The sequence below is a fragment of the Salminus brasiliensis genome, chromosome 18, assembly GCF_030463535.1.
Source record: "Salminus brasiliensis chromosome 18, fSalBra1.hap2, whole genome shotgun sequence".
In the NCBI taxonomy this organism is placed as follows: domain Eukaryota; kingdom Metazoa; phylum Chordata; class Actinopteri; order Characiformes; family Bryconidae; genus Salminus; species Salminus brasiliensis.
Window position 1 is genome coordinate 16674984 of NC_132895.1, and position 22424 is coordinate 16697407.

General features: G+C 39.9%; 1 protein-coding gene across 2 annotated transcripts in view; it reads left to right on the forward strand.

The window, feature by feature from the left end:
• Positions 1-9532: 9532 nt before the first annotated feature.
• caln2 (calneuron 2) overlaps positions 9533-22424 on the forward strand; it is a 52129-nt gene continuing 39237 nt past the window's right edge. Inside the window, exons 1-2 of one of the 2 annotated variants that reach the window (XM_072662350.1) lie at positions 9533-10069; positions 21157-21278. In XM_072662350.1, the coding sequence (XP_072518451.1) occupies positions 21164-21278 (115 nt within the window). In that variant the 5' untranslated portion in view covers positions 9533-10069; positions 21157-21163. Of the gene's footprint in view, positions 10070-10917; positions 11187-21156; positions 21279-22424 lie in introns of those variants that run through there. The other variant, XM_072662351.1, reaches the window with a different exon arrangement.

Below are 22424 nucleotides of genomic sequence, written 5' to 3' on the forward strand. Positions count from 1 at the left end.
CCATCTGTGAAAATGCTGCATCTAAAAAAAGAGACTCCTACAACAGAACAATCATCCAAAATCTACCATGACTACTTGATGAGATACAAACTAAAGCTGCTGGAATGACTCTCGCAGTCTCCTGACCTAAATATAATAGAACATTTGTGGATAGACATTAAACAAGCTGTGTCAGACGATCCAAGAATATCTCATCCAAGGTGTTCTGCAAAGAAGAGTGGGAAAAATTCCCCAACTACAAGAACTGAAATATTTTTTGTGGCTATGAAAATAGTTTTTTAGGATTTACTTACCAAAAAAAATTGCCCATGAGTGCCCAAATATTAGCTCTAGACTGTATATAAAATGTCTTTACTTGCAATTTGCAGAATGATTGATAAGTTTCGAAGGTCAATCACAACTGCCTTCATCAGGAGAATGTTAAATACACATGTAAATTACCACAGGAGTGAGAGTGGCAGTAAATCAGTCTTGGTTATTAAGTGAAGAGATGTGAAACTTTGAGTTCCAAAGCCTAGGCTGTTGCCAAGGAAGGCTAGCACAAGTGTTAAGGATGCTACCAAATGGCCTGGGCTGAACGTTTAATAGACATAGCAACAGAAGCTAAGGGCAGATCGGGCTTATTAAGAATTAATGCTCAATTCATGAAAATGATGAAATGAAGTTTATTTAGTTGAGTCGTGAGAATATCTATGTCCTCACTTGCCTTACTGTAACAACAGGACTTCATCATCCACTGGTCCTGTTGACTTGTAACTGGTACTAAGAGACTATCCCATCATTAATGTAAGGAGATGATGACATAGGACGGCTTGACAGAAATTGCAGGATGTTAAGCTGACAGCCATGGCATTCATTCTGTTGTCTGCATTTGTCTTCATCTGCCACCTCAAATAAGCAAATACTGAGTGGGGAGCATTATTTATCCAGACAGCTGGGGCTACAGAGACGGCAGATACTGTTTGAAATGTGAAAGCGTGTTACTTTGATTCGGGAGAGAGCTGCGTGTCATTGTGTTCCACTGCTGCTTCCTGCTTTACTCATGTCTCTGTTGAACACACTGAGATGCTGAATTGATGGCCCACTTTAGGGTTGTTTACTTCACTGTGCACTTCACAACTGTCTTATGACAAAGCAGACAATACCTGTCAGCTCCTACGTTGTTTAAGGTAAAGGTTTGTAATGGTTCTTCTCCTGGATCTACATTAACGGCCAGAAATGTTTTCCTTTGTGTTGGAACAAAACAAAGAACAGAGAAAGAGTCAAATCATATAATTCCACACATAACTCCAGAAACGGACGGGACAAAATTATTGGCACCCTCAGCTTAATATTTTGTAGAACACTCCTCAGAAACAGTAACTGACATCAATCGTTTCCTGTAACCATGAATGACTTTCTCTACTGGAATCTTGGACCACTCATCTTTTGCCAACTGCTCCAGGTCTCTCCCATTTATAGTGTGCCTTCTTCCAACCGCTGTTTTGAGATTTCTTTCCACAGATGTCCTACAGGGTTTATATGTGGACTCTTTGCTTTCTGACACTGGGCCCTGTATTATACTCCAAAATACTTCAGTAGTCTTCGGATTTCATAATGCCATGCACACAGTCAAGCTATCAAGTGCCAGAAGCAGCAGAACAACCCCTGAACATCTTTGAGCCTGTTCTGTAAATGATATACTGATGTGTTTACCAAAAAGCTTTATTTTGGCTTTGTCTGTCCACTGGATATTCTTCCAAAAGCATTGTGGCTTCGTTAGATAAGGTCTGGCCTTATTATGGACTCTTACTGGTTCTCCTACCATACCGTTCCATTTAATTCAGATGGTGACAAATAGTGCAAGCTAACACTGTTGTACCTCACGTCTGCAGCTTGAATCAACTTGTTTGGAACATCTTAATGACATTGTGCACAGTGGGCACAAAAACATTAAAATAAACATCTCTGGAGATAGACTTGTAGTCTTGAGATTGTTCATACTTTTCATAATTTTGATTCTCACATCCTCGGACAGTCATTTGCTCTTGTTTCTTTTCTCCATGCTCAGTTTGATGCACAGACACAAAGAATGAGTCAACTTTCCTCCATTTAAACTGCTTGAACATGTGATTTTTACATTGCCGGCACCTGTTACTGTTGCCACAAATACAAATTAAACAAATCCAATAATTTCTTATCATTTTGAAAAGGTACCACTCATTTTGGCCAGTCCATTTCTGAAGTGCATGGAATGATAAAGGATTTGTCTTTTCTGACTTTTTGTGTTCTCCCAATACAACCAATAGAAATTAACACATGAATACCACTCCTTGTTCAGTTGATCACTGGATAATACTGGACAACTTAGTAGCTGTATTACATCCTCTTTCCTCATTTCTTTATGTCCAGATACATGTCCAGGTTGAGTAATTTTACCTGTCTATCTGTCTTTTGTTTTAGTGACAAAGGATTTATGTAGCTCTAAAGACTTTGAAAGGTAATCCGTCTTTCTCAAACTCAGGGAATGGACTGCTAACAAAGCCCTATTTGTACATTCTGTAACTAATTCACTGTCAACTCTCAGTGAATGGAGTTAACCCTTACATTATTGGCTACTTGGTTACAGCCACCTGAGATTTGTTCATGAGCCCTTGAGGCACAAAATGATCAATAATATGTTTTAAATACCTTGATTTGTTTTCCTCAGGGAACGGTTGCAGTTTTGTAGAGACAGGGCAGTGGAGTGAAATGGAGGACCAGACATCTGCCTGAGAAAATTAAATAGACTTTTATTGTAATGGTAGCAGAGACATGTGTTTTCTTAATCACTTTATTGGATGGGAAGATTTGTGTAGTTTTTATTGCCAAAATGGGAAATTGGAATTCCATTATTGCTGCTTGTTATGGCTGTTGGCTGCAGTTCCACTTTTTTCTTTTCCTGTGAACATCAATTCAATACTTAATCACAGTGAACTCCAAATGCTTAAGAATCGACTAACCTTCACTTTATGTTCAGTCTCTGCGAAGACGTATGTTCTTTTCTCCATGGATGCTGTTGCTCTACATTTACATGCATATGGCCTTGAGTCTGCCTTTTCTAGGTCACTCCTAGTGTTGCAATTGCCATATTTTCTGTGTGTTTCAGGTGCAATATTTCCAACTGGAATGCTTTTTCACTTTCCACGCACGACGTTATGACGTGAACCCAATTGGATTTATATTGATATGCCTTCATTCGTCGGCTTCCCTGTAGTCTTGCTGAGGTCTATTGTGAATTTAATCAAGTAGACCCTCACAAGGCCGTGTAGAGCTTTATCGATCTTTACTTCTTGCGGTTTAGGGCACAAGTTACGTGAATGTTTTGATGGATCGGTAGAAGAGGGTGGAGGCACTATAAAAGATTTGTATTGAATCACTATGAAATGAGAAGGAATAAGAGAGAAAGTTTGCTCTTCGTTCATGTTGTTTACTTCTAGTCCTCTCACCCTCTTCCTTACAGCCTCCTTGCATTAAGGATAACTGACCTGCTTTTAAGAAAAAAATGACTTCTTTTGGCCTCTTGGTTTGATGCATTAAGCTTCCCAGATGAGGACAGATTTCTTTTCCACGCTGCCTCTTTGCAAAGCTAATCATTTGATACATAATTCATTTATGCAGCATGTACATGTGTTGGAACCAGTTAATTGAATTACCTCGCTCAAGGGCAAAGAAGCGGCTGCAGAAGACTTTCCCCCATGTCCAAGTCCAAGTCCAAACAGATCCATTTAAATGGTGGCAGTGGAAGTAAATAAACAGATGGAGTTTGGCGAGAGCGTGAGCGGGGTAGTGACGAGGGAGTGCAGGCCTTCAGAGTTGCATCACAGCTCGGGATGAGACCAGGCTGACACTGGAGGATTACGCCCTCATAATATTCAGTGACTTTGCACATGATCTGCTCAAGGTTGGAGCAGAACTCCAGTCACTTGTTAAGGAACTTTGTCCATTTACTTAAAAACACGGTGTCTCAAATCAAGAAATAGTTCGGTATGATATGAAAGACATGAAACCGTCACTGATGCCAGTGCCACAGCTTTTGGAGCCGTGAACCCCAAAAGGCTCTCCACACATGCCACAATTTGCATTCAAATGAAAGCTTAATGCGATAGTGTGTGAAATTCCCTACTGTCCCTTTTGTCTTATTCAGTCAGTCGTCAAGGGATTGAGCTCTTTCCACAGGTTTATCTTTGCTATTTCCATGTATCCACAGTTGCTGACATGTCTTTCCTCTGTGCTGTCTCTATTCAGCTGAATCTGTCACATTTAAACTGGAATTATAACGTTCCCTTTCTGATCAGGCACACTCTTTGCTGATGTTCATACATGTCCCACTTCTTCCAGCATGTTTACCAACATATGAATCTTATATGTGTGATGTTGGATTAACTGTACTGGATATAAATTTGTTGAAGCAGACAGCTCTTTTCTAATAGATCCTACAGCGTACTATCAAAAGCTCTCTAAATGATCTGCTCACAGAGGTGGAAAGGAAAATCTGGTTTGTAGTTGGTCTTGACAAACTTGGTATACATGCAGCACAGTATAGCATGAAGAGTGTGTTCGACCTCAATGAAGGTCTCATGTTATATTCACACCGTGTTGCATTATTCATCTGTTTGCGGTAACCTTCACAGGCTTCTTCAATTTTCTCACTTGGTGCATTTATATCACCTCGTGTTCCTTTTATTAGCCCAATACTGAGATGCTCTGCTTTTATTGGGTAAAAGCACTCTTAATCAAGTGTCCTCAGCCCTTTACATGAAAGAACAAGATGGAGAATTGTTTTAGGTTTAGTTTCATTCATGTAAGGCTGACAGGTGCCTACGTACTTAAAAATTATTCAAATGGTTATTTGAGGGATGCCATGGAAGAGCTATAATAGACATTTGTGTGACTGTGAAGAACCATTTAAAGATCCCTTATGGAACCAAAAATGGTTCTTTTTTGGAATTGCTCAATAAATAAATAAATAAATAAATAAATAAAAATGTAAAAATTGAAGCACCTTCATTTTTAAGAGTGTAGCCCCAAAATGTATCTGATACATCTGAGTTAGGATATGTCACAAGTACGTGTGTATAAGACACTTCTGAGTTAGCCATCAGCAGCCAGAAACCCAAGAGAGCACAATTTTGCTATGTTCTCTTTGGGTAGGTAGATGGCACTTTCTAATCCCTCATTGTATTTTTTTTTATTTTAGGATTTATTTTTAAAAACACAAATAAAATTCTATTTGCATTAGGCAATCATATCGCAAAAGCTTTGCCAAAAAAATCACTTGGTCATGTTCTTCTTGACTGTTGATTGAGATCTCTAATCCTAATCCAGGGGAAGTCAGTGCCACACACTGAGCAGGTAATTACAATATAAAGCCAATTTAAGGTGATGGGCTTCCTCTTTCTATCTCATTATCTTCTTAATTAAAACACATAGTGGATTCATTCCCTTGAGCACCTTCTCATCTTATGCTTAAAGGAGTTGTCTCCAAACACCACAGCAGAACACGGTCTGAGCTTGAGTGGCATTCATTGCTGCTGACAGCATTTCAAGTTGATGGCAATAAAATGAGAAGCTAATTCACTCAATCAAGAAAAGGCCAATTCGCTGATGGATAAATTGTCCAGTGGCGATTTTACAGAAGATTTAGAGTAGACTACCTGTAGGTTAAATCTTGGTAGAAGTCAAACCAAATGCAGTAATGATTTAGGGCAAGACTCCCTGTGGCTAAACACTTTCATTGTGGCAATGATCAGAAGACATAAGTGTAATATAAACAACTATAAATATATAACCAAAAACATTGGACAAACCAAGGTTTTCCTAAAGATCTTTTTTAATAGATGGCTTCTATATAGGAGTATTTGAAACATTTTAGAATTTTAGAAAAATGTAAATATAATGTAAAGATTCCATACTAATAATTGACAAGAAATAAACCATGTAACAGGGACCCAAATCGATCAAAATTTACTTGAGAACATGTAACTGAGTATATGTCAGTAGTTATACCACCCATCCCTGAGTGTCTTTTGACTAGAAACTATTTAATGGGCCAATCACACAGTTATGAGTTGTTATGCCATGTACCCTGTAAGTGGGTCTGCACTAATGATTAAAGTGTCTTCTTGCCCTCCTTCCTTCTTGTTGTAGAACTGAACTCTAAGACAGATAATGCTTGTGTTTAAAAAGTCGCATGACTTCCCCAACCCGTGGAGTTAATAATCTTCCTGAGTGCTTTCTTTACCCTGTTGTTGACATCGTCATCAAGGGGAAATTACAGTGCAAGTTGGCAATTTCTCTCACATACAGCGTGGCACAACCAAGAGCTCAAACTTGATCTGAAGGTCAAGGTGAAACTATTCCAAAACAGTTTCATTTGCTTAATAGGTTTTAATATAACCAGATTAATATTCATATTTTAAATGATACATTTGTATTTCACTTGACTTCACAAAGCAGAATTTAATGTTCTGCTAACTCAGAAGCATCAATTATTGAGTGGATCAGAATGTAATATATCTAATATTAAATGAAAGTGTTAAAAACACCCAGCGACTTTAACCCTCAGTGTAAATAACAGAACAGAATGACAGAAAAAGTCTAATGTTAAAAATGATTATTTATATACTACGGAAAAATTTGATTACATCTGTTAAATAAATCCAGATGTGGTGCTTAGTGAATTACATATCATCAGCATTAGAGTTTGGGCATGATGTCCATGTCAGGTTCCATATAATTTGTATTGTACCAGAAGACTTTAGAGGCAAATGTGCCAGAAGAAAAACTTTAATCTTGACAACAATTTTTTTAAGTCTTTTGGTAGAACTTCTGCTGAAGCTTTCATGTGTTTTTCAGCAGCTTTATTGTTTCCTGTGGACATTTTTCCCACTTAAACACACTTTACTGAACATGTTCTATAGACCCCTGACCTTGTTTATGAGATCAAAACACACACCACATTTCTAGGCTGAGACTGAATGACAGTTTTGATACTTACAGTTTTGATATATAACAACTTTAAAATTTTGGTTTTTAAATTTTAACGTGCTTATATATGACATTTTGTCATTTTTATTCTACACGCAACCTCAGTGGATTTAACATAACACAATCAAGATATGATTGCAGTGAAGACTTCCGGCTCAAATTCAAGCCATTTAACAGGAACATTACATTAACTGTTGAGGAATTACAGCCATTTTAGTACAGCCCTTCCTTTTTCACAGGCTCAAAAGTAATTGGACAATTAACTGATAAGTAAGTCTGCCTCTTCCCTCATTATTTCATGACAAGTTATGGAGATAAAGGTCAGGAGCTGAATATGCATTTGGCAGTTGTTTGTGGGAACTCTTGATATATGGTCCAAAGAGTTGATGATAGAGGAGAAGGAGGTCACCATTAGGCTAAAAAAATTAGGAATGGTGAAATCAACGACTTGGTATGTTCTTAAAACAAAAAACAGGAATGCATTGGTGAGCTCAGCAACACCAAAACTGGAAGAAAACAACTGACATAAATGATTGCAAATGTGTGGTCTTTGGTGTAGAAAAATCCACAACATCTAATCAGGTCAAGAACACTTTAGAGGGGGTAGGTGTATCATCATGAAAGTAAATACAGATGTTTAACTTCAGTATACAAACCACTGGCAAGACTCATGTGACACTGTGTTCATTCCACTGACTCATATTATCAATTAAATTGAGTTAAGTGGTTGCTTGTAGGTGTCATGGTGGCACCACAGGTAGAGTGCATGGTAGTGTGTGTGTGCTGCACAGCTCCAGAGGCCCGGGGTTGTGGGTTCTATCTTCACTCCAGGATCTGTCTCTGAGGAGTTTGGTGTGTGCTTCCTGTGTCTGTGTGTGGGTTTTCTCTGGATCCCTCCACCTCCCAAAAATACACATCGTAGGTGAGTTGTTAAATTCCCTTTAAGCATCAGGATTTTGTCCAAACATTGTTCATAAACCATTACAATGCATGCCAGGACATTTGTGACATTTGCACCCAGACATTCGTACATATCTTACAGTTTACGAGGAACTCTTCGTCCAGGGGTGGCACTGTTTTGCTAAATACACACAACCCAGTCTGTTGTAAGAAGAATTAAGAAAACAGCGGCGCCACACGGTTCTACTGTTCTTTGTTATGGAGTTCATACAAAATGAATTAATAGACAGAAACTCTTGATAAAATCAGTAGAACTTCACATTCCACTATATGGTTAAGGTTAGGGTAGGGATTAATTTAAGTTGCTTTGTAACTTTCTCTATTCAAATTGATTTCTGCATCTGGGTTGCGTCAGTAGTTCGTGCATATCGTTGCTGTCTCACAAAAACCTTGCATCTCCATTTTTGGCATTTTTCACCTTGTTTATAAGATCAAAACACATACCACATTTCTAGGCTGAGACTGAATGACAGTTTTGATACTTACAGTTTTGATACATAACAACTTTAAAATTTTGGTCAATATTTAATGATGAATGGACCAATAAGAAGTGTTATAAAATTACTTGGAGTCTCTTCTTTTCGCATTAACGTCCACTGAAATTTACTCTGAAAATTAAGATTCTCTTTCTCTTTCCCTGTGAAGTTGCTGTTTTGGAGACACAAGGTTTTGATCCGACAGCTACGATATGCATAATACTCAAACTATATTCAGGACACATTGCACAAATTTCTACATGGTCTTTTAGTCGCATATTTACAAATCTTCTTGTGTGTGGTACTCTGTGATGGACTGACCCTCTTCCTGGGGGTATTCCTGCCTTGCTGCCAATTATTCTAGGCAAGCTTCTGGAACTCACTGTGACCTTCATGAGGAAGAATTGGATAAGATCTGTGCCCCTGACCAGGAAGACGGGGATAAGAAACAAAAAGAGGGGTTGTTTGATACTAAGTGGGACAAAAGGAGGGTTAGATATTCTATAGTTTTCTGTGTACTGGGTTTTCTTAGATCAAAAGGACTAGAAAATGTTTTAACGACAAAAAATAGATTCATTTTGAATTTATTATTATTATCAGCAACAGCAGCCAGTACGGGTTCCAGCTGAGCTGGAACACTAAGATGTTGAAGGTGTATGAAGTCGACTGACTCCAGTTCTGTGATTTTCATGAAGTCTCATCCTACAGTACTGGGCTGGTGGAATATTATTACTCACAACAAATCTCCTGACCTACATAGCGTGTCTTAAATGTGGTGTAGAACCATTTATTGTCGATGTGGATAGCTGTGAAAGCCAACGAACAGCCTGCTGAAAAAGGAATGTATTCACAGGGTTTGCTGAAATGTGATTTACAGAAACGAAGCGCATTGGCAATATCTGAGTCTCCGTGTATTTCTTAATAATTGGAGGATTTTGATCCTCGACGCTATTTCTGGCTCCACCCCCACCACTTTCACTCTCACACACACCTGCCATGTTTCTGAAGGAGGGAAAACACCCCGGACCAGATCGGCTGCACCAGTTCACCCGTGAAATCGCTGCTGGGCAGCTTTCCCTTCCACTGAGCGGGAGGGAGGGATGGGTGGGTTAACGCGGTCACAGCAAAGATTTCTAGACATCAGGCGAGAGGGGAGCTGTCTCTCCAGCGCGTTTCAGGGGCTCAGCATCGTTCCCGCGAAGAGGATGCGTCAACAGTTTGGAAGATTATTGTGAGTGAATGTTGTGAATTTCCTCGGATGGCAGGTTGGGGTTGGCCTGGCGTGGGGCACAGCTGTTGGGGGCGCGAAGTGTCGCGGGTGGAGGCTGGCTGTTTGAACCCAACTGTTCCTCTTCAGAACTTCGCAATATGGAGATGCGCACTGATGGAGGAGCTTACGATCTGAAGGAACTATCTGCTGCAGTGGCTGTGCAATCTTCACACGCCAGTGGGACTAAGAACCAACAGCTGGATCCTTTCCATGATTCCCTCATGATTCTTCTGTAATGGTTTGATAGAGCTTTGGTAGAGCAAAACTACACATGACAGGAATTCCCCTCGAATCCTACTGGCTATCCTAACCGGACTGAGACCTCACCCGCAACAGGACTAGACCTTTAAAAGAGGTAGGAGGTTCTTCAAATGGTCATGTTTGAAAGTGCTCGTGGACAGATGCGTGCTGCAAAGGGGGGTGTTTGGCACCTGTTGTCTTTGAGGGCTAGGGAACTGTAGGACATTTGGAAATGGGAAGTGGTGTGGTGAGGGGCGGGGGCGGTGCACAAACTGTCCCAAAAATAGCCCAGGTCTCCTACCGACTGGTGGGGGACCTGTTCCACGATGAGTGCTTGATTTCGCCTACAACTCTACAGACACTGTATTTCCTCCAACTATTGATTTTAACTTTAAAGGAGCTCTGAGGCTAAAAGGGCTGCTGTCATTCAGCTCTGTTGTCTGGTAAATGGATGAATTGGCGCGGTACCCACACTGAGACAAATGGTGCATTGAATTTACATGGTTAGAATATGCTATGCTAAGTGGCTGCACTTAAATACAACATCTAAACGCAAGTATTACCTAAAGAAGCAAGTTTAAAGGTGACGACTGTGTTGGTGTAACCTGTTGTATTTGTGCGTAACCTTGATACAATTAAATATTTACCAGAGGCTATTTTCAATGGTCGATATCAGCATTTGCATGCTGCCCAGCCCTGGAAAACATAAAATAATAAGCAAAAATAATACGAACTTTATTTATGCTTCATATTTTCTCTCATTAAATTTAGCAAAGCCTCATTACAGGCACTGTAACTGCCATATTTCAGTTTATAAATTATTTTTGTAAACGTATTTTAAGCTGCACATTTTTAATAATTTAGTTTGGCCTATATTTGTTTCCCCACATTTAAAGAATAATATAAAAAAATAATAAAAAAAAGAAAAGAAATCGCGTGGGACCCCTTTGGGTGACGTGTGTTATAGTGGTCCGTGATGGACTGCATGTCACTTCATTGTTGTGGGGGCTGCCAGCCCTTTCCTGTCCAGAAGCTCACTCCAGTCATTCCTCCAAGTGCCTTATAAACCACTGCTCTTCACGGTCGCTCTGTTCTGGGATGATGTGGCCGGACGGGTCAGGCACGGAGCTACCGCTGAGCCCCCTGGACAGCTCAGGTCCTCTCGGAGGGCAGGACGGAGACCCGGGGGACTCGCTTTGGTCGCAGCTGCCCGATGGGGGCAGATTTTACGGGTAAGCAAGAGAAGCCGATCTTTCAGAGACTGGTCAGCCTCGTACAAAGCCGAGAGCACGAGTCACGTTCAGCCAGTCATTAACCGAACTGCCCACATCAGTTTTCTAGCTGCTGAAATTTCATTTAAGCTTCATTAGCTTACATTTCGTGTAGACTCCAGCTCTCCAGCTCTAGGACAAGGTGAACTTGTGGTTTTCCTCTCTGGAATTCCACGCTTGTCTACTTGTTACTGAACGACAGTTTCGTGTCTGCGATTTTATATTTCGGTCTTTAAACTCAATTAATGAATTTATTGATGAATAACGTGGAATTTGGGATGGGGGAGTCTAGGGATGTTCTAGGGAAGATGTGGTGATGTGCTATTATGTCTGGAATGTCAGGAATCTTGAATGTTGGCCATTCAGATGATGATTCCATATTAAACAGTGTTTAATTAAAAATGATTCACTATTCATGATTAAGCTTTATTTAGTTTCTTTTATAAGATTTCAAATCTTAATGGGTTATTCTGCAGTTTCGCAAGATGAACTCTTGTCCTCTGCCAGTCTTTCAGAATAATCTCAAGGTGAATATGTGCATTATTAATGCCTTTGGGCTAAAGGATTAAGGATTTCTCATTTCTGAGGCGTGTTTGCTGTTTAGCAGCACAGGTGCATTGCTCATCAGCTCAGAATCACATTCAAGATGGCATGCAAACTGTGCTGGGTTGAATGAATTTGGATTAGACATTGTTGCAGGCTAGTGCCAACAGTTAATTTCCCATATAAGCTTTTCTGCTGAAGATGGACTGGTAGTTTTTTGTGGTCCAAAAGGAAATGTAAACTGTATCACTTGGTAGGTCATTCATTTAATTTAGAATGATTCTGTAATTTTAGCTTTGTGATGGTTGTAGACCTTAAAGACATTAAGAATGCAAAGTCTAGTCTAGTGATTTGCCTTATATTTGAGTCTTTCAAAATTTCACTGTAAACATTGTTGATAGTGGCCCTTATCTCAGTCACACCCAAGGAGGTCTCAAACAACATCATGCCTATTGGCAAAAAGAGAGTTCTGGTGGTCACAAAGAAAAGAGGACATCAGTCAATGCCTTTGTTGCAGTATATCTTTCTTTTGAATCTGTATGGGTGTGTTATTGTATTTGCAGGGTTTTTAATTAATTAAAGCAATGGAAGTGGTTTTATTATTAGGACATATTCAATTATTTATACCAGTTGCCTGATAGATGTCATTCAGCATCTGAAGTAAATTTACTCAGGACTAGAACAAACAGCAGGATGCTTTTGACATGTTGCTTCTCGGATTGGTCCATGATGGCTCCAGCTCCATCCCTAATGTATGTCACATTATGTGATGTTAGACTTCCCCTGTGTGTTCCTTCCTGTCTACTGACCTATACTACTGATGACTTGAAATTCCCTTGAAATTCCTCCATTGGAATACCCCTATTTGCCGCATGTATATAAAGAACAGAAACCATATAAGCTATATAAAGAATAGAATCTATTTAAAGTATTTATTTGAGTTAAACACATAAACACATTTAAACAGCTTGTCAAGTATTCTTTTTTTTAGGTTTAACAGAGATTATTTTTTACAGTGTACTTTGCACATTGGTCCTGTCTCCCATAACTACATAGAGATTAGAGCGAAATGTGCTTGTAGTGTATATCTGTACTATCAATGTTTTTCATCATACCTGTAACTCCGTTTTGGACTTTCCTACCTCGGTTTGACTGTGATCCACAGATCATGCTATTGTAGAATAGCACCCTAATGAATCTTTCAATAAATGGTTCTTTAGAGATCTATTCTGACATAAATGACATGACACACTTGCACATCTCGTTTAAAACCTGGTTCTGTAGAGGAGAAGAAGAAGGGGTTTAAGTGGTTCTTTATTTTCAAGAGTATACTGCCTATTATTACTCCAAAATTGTGACCCTCCAAGATAAGGCAGAACCGCTCTTACCTTAAATGAAAGTCAATGTAAAATTTGATTTTTCCCAAGTATTATTAGAACATTTTATTGGTCTGTTCATCCATAACTATTTAAACAGTGTACAGAGCAGCTACAGGATAAAAATTGAGATATATGTTTTTATTGGACAAAAATTATATACAGCAGTCTACTACCATCCTCTTTTAATTGTAAGACAGGAATTCAGACCTGATGTACTGACACTGTCCTTAGCCGTGCATACTGTGTACAATGGTACATACGCGTTGCTCTGCGTTTATGACCATGATGCACAGCTCTGACTCTTCTGAAGTACTGGGGAGTTCTAGACACACATTAGGTGAAGTGCTAAGTGCTTTATGGTGTGAGGTCCACGAGTCCCTGGAGCTTCACTGACATTTCTGACACATCTACAGCAACATTCATCACAGAGTGTGACAAAACGTGTCTTCAACCTTCAACGTGTCTTCCAATCTCTCTCTCTATTTCTCCCTCTCTCTCTTTCTCCCACTTAATCTCTTAATCTCTCCCTTTACATTCCTCTCTCATACACACAGTGTCTCTCTACATCTCTTTCTCTATCCATCTCTCTCTCCCTCTTACCATTTCTTTCTCTCTGGTTTCTCCATCTCACCATCTGTCATTCTGTTGCTCTCTCTATCCCTCACACTTCTCTCTCTCTCTCTCTCTCTCGCTCTCCATCTCAATCTCCTCTTTTGCTTTCTCTATCCCTTCCCCTCTCTCTCTCTCTCTCTCTCTCTCACACACACACACACACACACACACACACACATACAAACACACTCTCTTTCTTGTTCCACCTCCTTTTAGTCATGACAAAGTTTTCATTACTTTTTCATCAGTGCCATTTCTCTTCAGCGTGCTCTGTAAATGTGATGTGGGTATGCTTTTGCCCCCCCGGGGGTCTTTCATATTAAAAGTTCATAACCGATCCTTTTTAGCGCAGCTGCGTTCAATGTCATGTTCTGACCTGAGCGACTTTGATGCAGTGTAGTTGTCGGGACGAGCGCCACAATTAACCTTGCAGAGGTGCAGCCTTGTTGTTTGGCGGTCATTATCATGATGAGCACATGTGTGCCTTTTTTCGGGGGCTCGTTTAATGAGCTGTCTAGCAGCTGTGGCAGGTAGGTGCAGTGCCTGTGACCCAAATGCCACCCACAGCTCTGCTACCGATCCTGGACCAGAGCCAAGAGCAGATGTGTTGATCCAAACAGAATCACTGGCTCTGCAACTCACAGACACCTGAGCCTCATCTGTGCATTAGCTCACTGCATTGTAACACCCATCCTGAGTGTTAAACTGTGAAAGAATCAGTGCAGAGTTTATCTCCAACCCCAATCAAAAACACCTGGTCCAGGTAATGATGGGCTTCTGGGAGCATCTGGAAATTAGAGTCAGGTGTGATAAATCTGATCTTTCCAGGGGTGAGGGGGTAGATCTTCAGGGCGTGATGTGCTCTATGGCTGCCGATTCAGTGCCTTTGCCACCAAAGACCCGAGATGTTCTGACAGTGTCCTAAAATGTGTTCCGAAATCTTGCAGTGTGACCGTGGTTATGACTCACATGTAAAAACAGCCAAAAGAGAGCTGCATTCTGTGTGTGTGTGTGTGTGTGTGTGTGTGTGTGTGAAAGAGAGAGAGAAAGAGAGAAAAAAGAACTGCCCATTAACTCATCCGTTCATAACTCCCCCCTAGCACTAGGAGGGTAAAGACTCAACACCTCTCCTCTGATACATGCAAAGCCAGCCGTCGCCTCTTTTCAAACTGCCACTGTTGCTGTTTCCCAGGCAGCCAACACACTCAGAGGAGAGCGTCTGGTCCCCAGCTCCTCCACAACAACTAACAGACGCCTCTGCTAGCCAACATCGCTTTAAGAGTGATGAGGGGAGAGAGGGCAATCTACAAAGAGTGTGGTTCAGCCTTTATAAAAATAGCATACTAACTAACAAGTTCATGTCTTTATTATTAAACATGGTTTTTTTTGGGTGAAAAAAAATCTGACACCACAATAACTACTGCATAACTGCTGTTGTACATTCTACCATGAAATTTAGCCAAGATTATATTTGCAGCATCTTCTGCAGTGTGACATTCAATAAATGTACAAGCCATCTGTTATCACACAGTCTACAGCATCTGTCACTTTTATAGACAACTTTTGTCTTTACACCCGCAGAAAACATAAACATGACAAAAAATATAGGAGATATATCTGTCACAGACCTGCACAAACAGTTGTAAATAAGTAATATAATAGAGCCATTTTTCATAATTCTGCTCTGGGTAACCCACAGCACTGCAGGCTTTCAAGTATCCCTTGACGCAACACATCTGATGCAGCTCATCAACTATTGAGCTCCACATTTGCTGGATAAGGTACGATAAGTCAAGGAATACTTCAAACTGAGCAGTCCTGTGGATTGCCATTAAGAAACACTACAGGTTCATATTCATCATATGGACAAAAGTATTTGGACTCCTGCTCATTTGTTATAGTTGCTCATAGTTGTTTCTACCAAAAATCAAGGATATTTAAAAAAAGAGTTTATCTTGCTTTTGTTGGAGTAACTGTCTCTACTGTCCAAGAAAGGCTTTCTACTAGATTTTGGAGCGTTGTGGTGCGGATTGAATTGCATTGCAGTAATATTGTTGGATGTTGGATGATCACCTCCCTACCTCATCCCCAACTTCCCAGCTCATCACAGAGATAAATAGCAAGTTGAATATTATATGAAAAAATAAGTCATACAGCAGCTGTTTGACAACCTCCATGAGCAGAAATGGCATGACAAGAAACAGGCTACAAGAAGGCCAGATTGGGCACCGTCCTGAAGACAAACCCCTCTGAAGGAGCTTCATACAAAGGAATTGTCCTTGAGAAAGTTGCTGTTAAAGCCAAACAGCCTACCTCATTTAAAAGGAAGTGTGTCAGGGTCCAGCCGATCAAAAACGACAACAAGATTACTTCTTTCATGCCCACAGGAAAACGCTGGGGCAGTTCTGAGGGCAGGTTTTGGTCGTGAAGAGCATGCAATCAATGATGAAGTGCATTTCACGATGGAAAGAGTGGGCAATGTTTCCCTCCTGATCCTGTACAATGGCATAAAGAGGAGACCTAGGTCATAAATATATTTCCATAACATATGAATAGAAGTTTTCAAATACAAAAAAAAAAGAATGAGGGAAGGCTTTGCGTATAATCATTTAGTTAACTAATTATGCTGTTAGTGCCTTTCATGTTCTTTAATTAGATCCTGTTGGGAAATGGCAAAGTCTACTAGGAAAAAGAGGCTCTAACCATGATGACAGAGTTCCCTAAGATAATGAATTACTCAAATTGTTGGATTGTCCAGCAATTGCCTGGTAGTACCAACATAGCATTGTTTGCTCCAATCCCACTTCTGACTAAGGCTCTGTATTGGCGAGAAGCTGGCGATGTGACATACGTCATGATTTATGGATTATGATTTAATGTATTGTAAAATATTGTGATAGTGTAGACAAGACAATGAACTGAGATTGTTTTTTAATCAAATAGGAAAACATAAAAAAAAGAATTAATGCAAAAACTTTTATCCCATTTTAAGAAAACATAGTATTAAAAGGAGGAGGAGGAGGAGGAGTGCAGTTACTCTGACTGCTGTCACCAAGTAGGAGCTTGCCCATCATGTGATATATATGGAAACATATATACATACATATGGTTTTTGTAAGGATCCAGATGAAAAATCAGTGAACTGGGTATGGGTTTAAGTTGATAATTGTCATAATTGTGACACCGTATAGACACTGATGGCAAGTCACATCAAAAATGTTATTAGTAAGGGTCATAAGGGTGTAAAAAAATATTGCTGCATCCAAGTACAACAATCTAAATGTGTTGGTTGAACAGCATGGACTGTTTTATGATTAATTATAATTCATCATAAAAGCATTCAATACTATTGTGTTTATTAAATGTATTGTGGCTAAAGGCTACTGGTTGGCAACAACTGTCTAACCAGCTCAAAAGACCAGCATTGCTAATCAGAAAATCAGCATAGTATGTTTCAGAAGGCACTGAATCATTTCCTACCGAAGATCAGAATAGTTGAATCTGAAGACAGAGTACAACACTGCTATCTAGCTGTCAGGATTTAAATACAACACAACATATATCACTGTCTGCCACCAGTCTTTGCATATAAACTATACATTATAAACCAATACTGTGTTTTTGAGAATTGATACAGTATTGCAATACATAATATTGCAATACGTCAATATATCAATATATTTTCTTACACCCCTACTTCTGACACCAGCATTAGGGATTTTAATCTTAGCAAACCTCAACTACATGACTCAACTACACTTCTCATCTTTTATTTTGTTAAGAGAAAATCCCCTAACAAACTCAACTCAAACTCAAAAAGTAGGTCACTGATACAGGAGAAACATACTGAAGTAACAAGAGCAGTTCCATTGAGAGTCCCTGCAGCCTTAGTATGAAATTCCAGGGTGTTAATTCATCAACGTAAAAGGCTTTGTAAAAGCACATGTAAAAGAAGTGTCACAAGAGATCAGCCCAAATAAAGCATCCGGGCCCAGTCTCAAAGATACAGACTAAGCTCACCCTTCATCTATGATGGATTTAAGACATGATTTTCCTGTTGCCACTGAGGGAACCTAGCATTGAGAGGTTATCCATGGACTTGATTAATGGATGGCCAAGGGTCCTCAAAAAAAGAAGAGCAAGCAAGTCTCTGGGCGGGTCATGGTTTCTAAAGCGGGAAAATAGTCATGGATTAAGGCTGCACACTCAGCAGAGCCTGTCTGCTCGTTCACTCCAGTAAGAGTGGCTGTTCTCTGGAAAGTAGGTTTTTGGAAGGAAGAGGAGGAGGAGGAGTGCAGTTACTCTGGCTGCTGTCACCTAGTAGGAGTAGCTTGCCAATCATGTGATGTATCTTGCACAAAGGTTTTCTAAGGATCCGGGTTCTGAAATGAATGAACTATGCATGGGTTTAGGATCACAGCAGTGTGATAATTGGTATAATTGTGACTGCTAATGTAATTAGTAAGGGTGTGAAAATCCATCGCTGAAGGATGGCTTCCCCTCTCAAGATTTCTTCCTCTTGGGGCCCTGGGTGGTCCAGCGGACTAAGACACTGTCACTGTGATCAGAGGATTGCTGGTTTCAATCCCTATCACGCTGCTAGCCAGCAGCGATTGGCCTCTCTCTAGGGTGGGTAGATGGCGCTGGCCATCACTGGCGTTTGCTAGCCGGTGCCTGACATTGTATCGGTGACTGTTCGAAAAAGAGCTGTGGCTGGCTGCACACTTGTGTTGCATGTGATAGGTGGAGGTAGAGAATACGTACGGGTCGGGTAATTGGTGATCTAAATTGGGTAAAGAATTTTGAAAAAAAAATTTTTCTTCCTCTCAATATGAGGGAGTATTTCTTTGCTCAAAAGAGGCTTGAACCCAGATCTCTGTAAAGCTGGTTTGTATATGTTGTGAAAAGAGCTTTATAAATACATTTGAATTCAATTCAATCACAGCATCCAATGACATCTGAAAGATGTGGTTCAACTGCATGGACTGTGTCATAGTTGATTATATATAGTGTAATTTATTATACTATAAGAATAGTAAAATAGTTCAATACATTATTTTGGCTACTGGCTGGCACAACTGTCTAACCTCCATAGCATAGCATAGCTGATCACCATCAACAAACAAGAGCAATGTGCTATGTTTTGAACACTGGGATTTAGCTAAAAACAAACAAAAAAAGTGTATATATATATATATATATATATATATATATATATATATATATATATATATGTATTATTCAGCCTATAGCCCTTATAAGTTACATATGCAGTTAAGTTATACTACAGTCTGGTTTTGAATTGAGACAATGAGACAGTATAGGGCAGCCAGATATGTTGACTGGTTGGAAATGGTGTATGGGATAAAGAGAGGTTGAAAAATAATAAAAAATTAGTTTTGATTGAAAATTAGTTTTAATTGGGGGATAAAATGTAGGATATAGGCCCTTTCCATATTGACATAAACATATGAGGCCTGAACTGAGTTCTTTATCAATCAAACTTTAAACTAACAGTAGTTGCCTGCAGGGCTGTTAATATATATGGTAATTACATTTGCACAGTGTGTCCTTGGTGAGTATCACCAGAAATTAGCTGAGTCTCTGTCAGCGTCTCTTAATGGCTCTTTGATGTATACAGAAGCTCCACAGAGGCCGCTGCCTTTCAAAGCAGTTTTATTCAGTGATTCTCTGTCACATCCTAGTTTTAGATTGAATGTGGGTAGCTGGATGAATTGGCAGAAGCTGATTCACAGTCTTTTCTTTCAGATGTGCAAGGACTTTGAAGGAACTTTTCTGGAACAGACAGCATTTCATGGCCTTGTGTGTGTACGACTGATAGGACACATCTGTGCTTTTGGTTGGTGATAACTTCAGAGGATATTCAGACTCTCCTTAAAGAATTCTCACATCCTTACATCTGACTGGATCATAGACAGTGTCATAGTGCTGGTGATTATTTACAGGCATTATTTACTGCTATTTGCAGTGTTGTTTACTACTACATCTTACTTGAGTACCAGAATGTCAGAGCATTATGTTTGCAGGCATTAACATAATTGAAGAAAAGCTGTCTTTTTTCAATAAAGAAAGGCAGTGCAAAGAAAGGCTCACATTTATCTCTCGCTCTCAGCTAGAGAGATCTCTTAAGCCTTCTGTCTGGACTATCGACATTTGAGACAAGAGTTTAGAGTCACTCAATGAAATGCTCCTCCACTGTGGCCGAATAAATCAGAGTGACAGGGCCTATTGTTGTTTATTTATTTCTTCTCCTTCTTGGCCAGTATGCCAGCCACTGTGAGAAGTGTGTTTGACGTGTGTGTGTGTGTATGTGTATGTGTGTGTGTGTGTGTGTGTGTGTGTGTGTGTGTGTGTGTGTGTGTGCATGTGTGTAAAACAAGCTCTTTTGTTCGCACATGCTTTTATTGCTAGCTTGGCAGTCTCTTAATCGTCTGTGAGGCATCTTCACAGTAGCTGGGCGGAAGGCTTTGTGAAGCAGTGTTGTGAATTTATGCTGTGCTGTAAAGTGGGTAGGAGGGAGATGCTCGGTTGGAGTCTCCGGAGAGGTAAGCGTGAAAACATTCTGGCGGAAATACACACACATCCTCTGTACAAGGACAAATAAGCAAACTTACACACACATGCTAATATAAACATACAACAACTTGTGAAATTGACTGAAAAGATGTGTGACAAATATGACTGAAAGTCAGTACACTACAGAACATCTAGACAAACCAGATGTGTTTTGGAAACAAGCTGTGGACATATCTAAGTCTTTGGCCACAATCAGCAAAGGTATGTTTGGAAGAAAAAAGAAGAACCGCATTTTATGAAAAGAACACCTTGCCAGCTGTGAAGCCTGGGGGTGGGTGTATCGTGCTTTTCGGTTGTGTTGCTTTTGCTGGCTAAATGTTTCAGATTGAGACATGTTATAACAGTGAGCAACACAGTTTTGATGAAGCCAAGGGATGGGTTTTGTGCTTTTCCTGCTCAAGCACACCTGATTCAGCTCACCTGTTAATTGGCAGGTTTAGTAGATCTGTTATAGCAGGGAAATCAGCAAACTATGCTGGACACCGGCCCCTGCTGCCCACTCCTGGTATGAAGCAAGAAAGAAGAAAGAAATAGGGCAAAAACAACAATATGCTTCTTTATAGAAAACTACCATGCTATAGCTTACTGCTTTGTTGTGTCAGTGGCCTGTCTGGATTTTGTCTGAAAGCAGTTGTAAGTGTAGTACTTGGGTCTGGAAGCTTCAAATGAGGCACCGTGGCTCTGGCACCGTGTGTGTGCTTATGTTCTTTGGCACTGCATGTGGGTGTGCATCTGTGTTTGTGCAGGGCTCGGGCAGGTGTCTGTAGTCGATTTCTTGAAATTGTTTGTTTGTTTTTTAGGGAGAAGATGCCTTTTCATCATGTGAGAGCAGGGTTGCTGTACACAGACAACTTCCTGACCCACTCTCTTGATGAAATCAGCGAGGAGCAGCTTGCCAGCATCTCCACTGAAGAGCTGGGTGGTGAGTGTTAATGTTTGTGTGTCTGTGTGTGTCTGCACAGAGCGGTCAGTTGTAAGTGCACTTTGTTTGTGTACAATTATTGACTTTAACTCATCTACTCAATGCATCACCATCATCAATGGGCCACCACAGGACTACTTGTGACCAGGTATTATTTGGCTAGTGGGCCTTTCTCAGAACAGCAGTGATGCCAACGTGGTAGTGGCATGTTAGCATGTGTTGCGCTGGTATGAATTTATCAGGCTCAGCGGTGCTGCTGGTGCTTTTACGCAGCATGTTACTGCTGTGCTGAGAATAGTCCATCCAAAAATAGCCAGCAAGCAGTTGTCCTATGGTCAAAAACTGAAAGAAATAATGAGCCACTTATACTGTCAGCATAAAATAGGTGTTCTACAGTTAAACTGTGGTCTGGGGAACCTCAGGGGTCCCTCATGTGTAGTCAGGGGTCCATGGACCAATTTGAAATGTCAAGAACAATGAACGCCTACATGAACATTGGTAGACCGAAAAGTGACTTGTCTTAAGGCTCTAGCAAATGAGGGTATTAATCTTGTTACGAATAATCCTGAATATACCAGCAAAATACGGAGAACATTCAGAAACATAATGAATATTGAATCTGGACACTATTAGCAGCCTTTAAGAGCTTGTTATCCCATCAAATTAATATGCACATATTAGCTTTCTAATGTCCTTAACATTTGGACTCCATTTACACCTGTTCTTTTACTTTGACTAGTATCTGGATTTAGTCATATGCATATACACTTGGTAGGCATAAACACGTGCTGTGTGGGATGAAAAATGCATATCCTCATTGCACTTTAATTATTATATGCCTATTTTTATATAATATAATGATTATGATATATAATTATATACTTATTCGTACATAATGATATAATATATGTAATATAATTATTATTTTAGGTTAATTTTAAAATTATATAAAGTTATATATGATTAAAGCTGCTGAAGACCTAACTAAAGGTACCATGAGGACACTACTACAGTGACAAGTAGGACACCGCCACCTGTGGCAGTTCATCAGCTTTGGTTCAGAGAGTGTATTAGGTCTACCAACAAGCAGAATAAATAATACAAAAGTGGTCAGTAAGTGTGCCAAGCGTGTTTAAACAAGAGCAA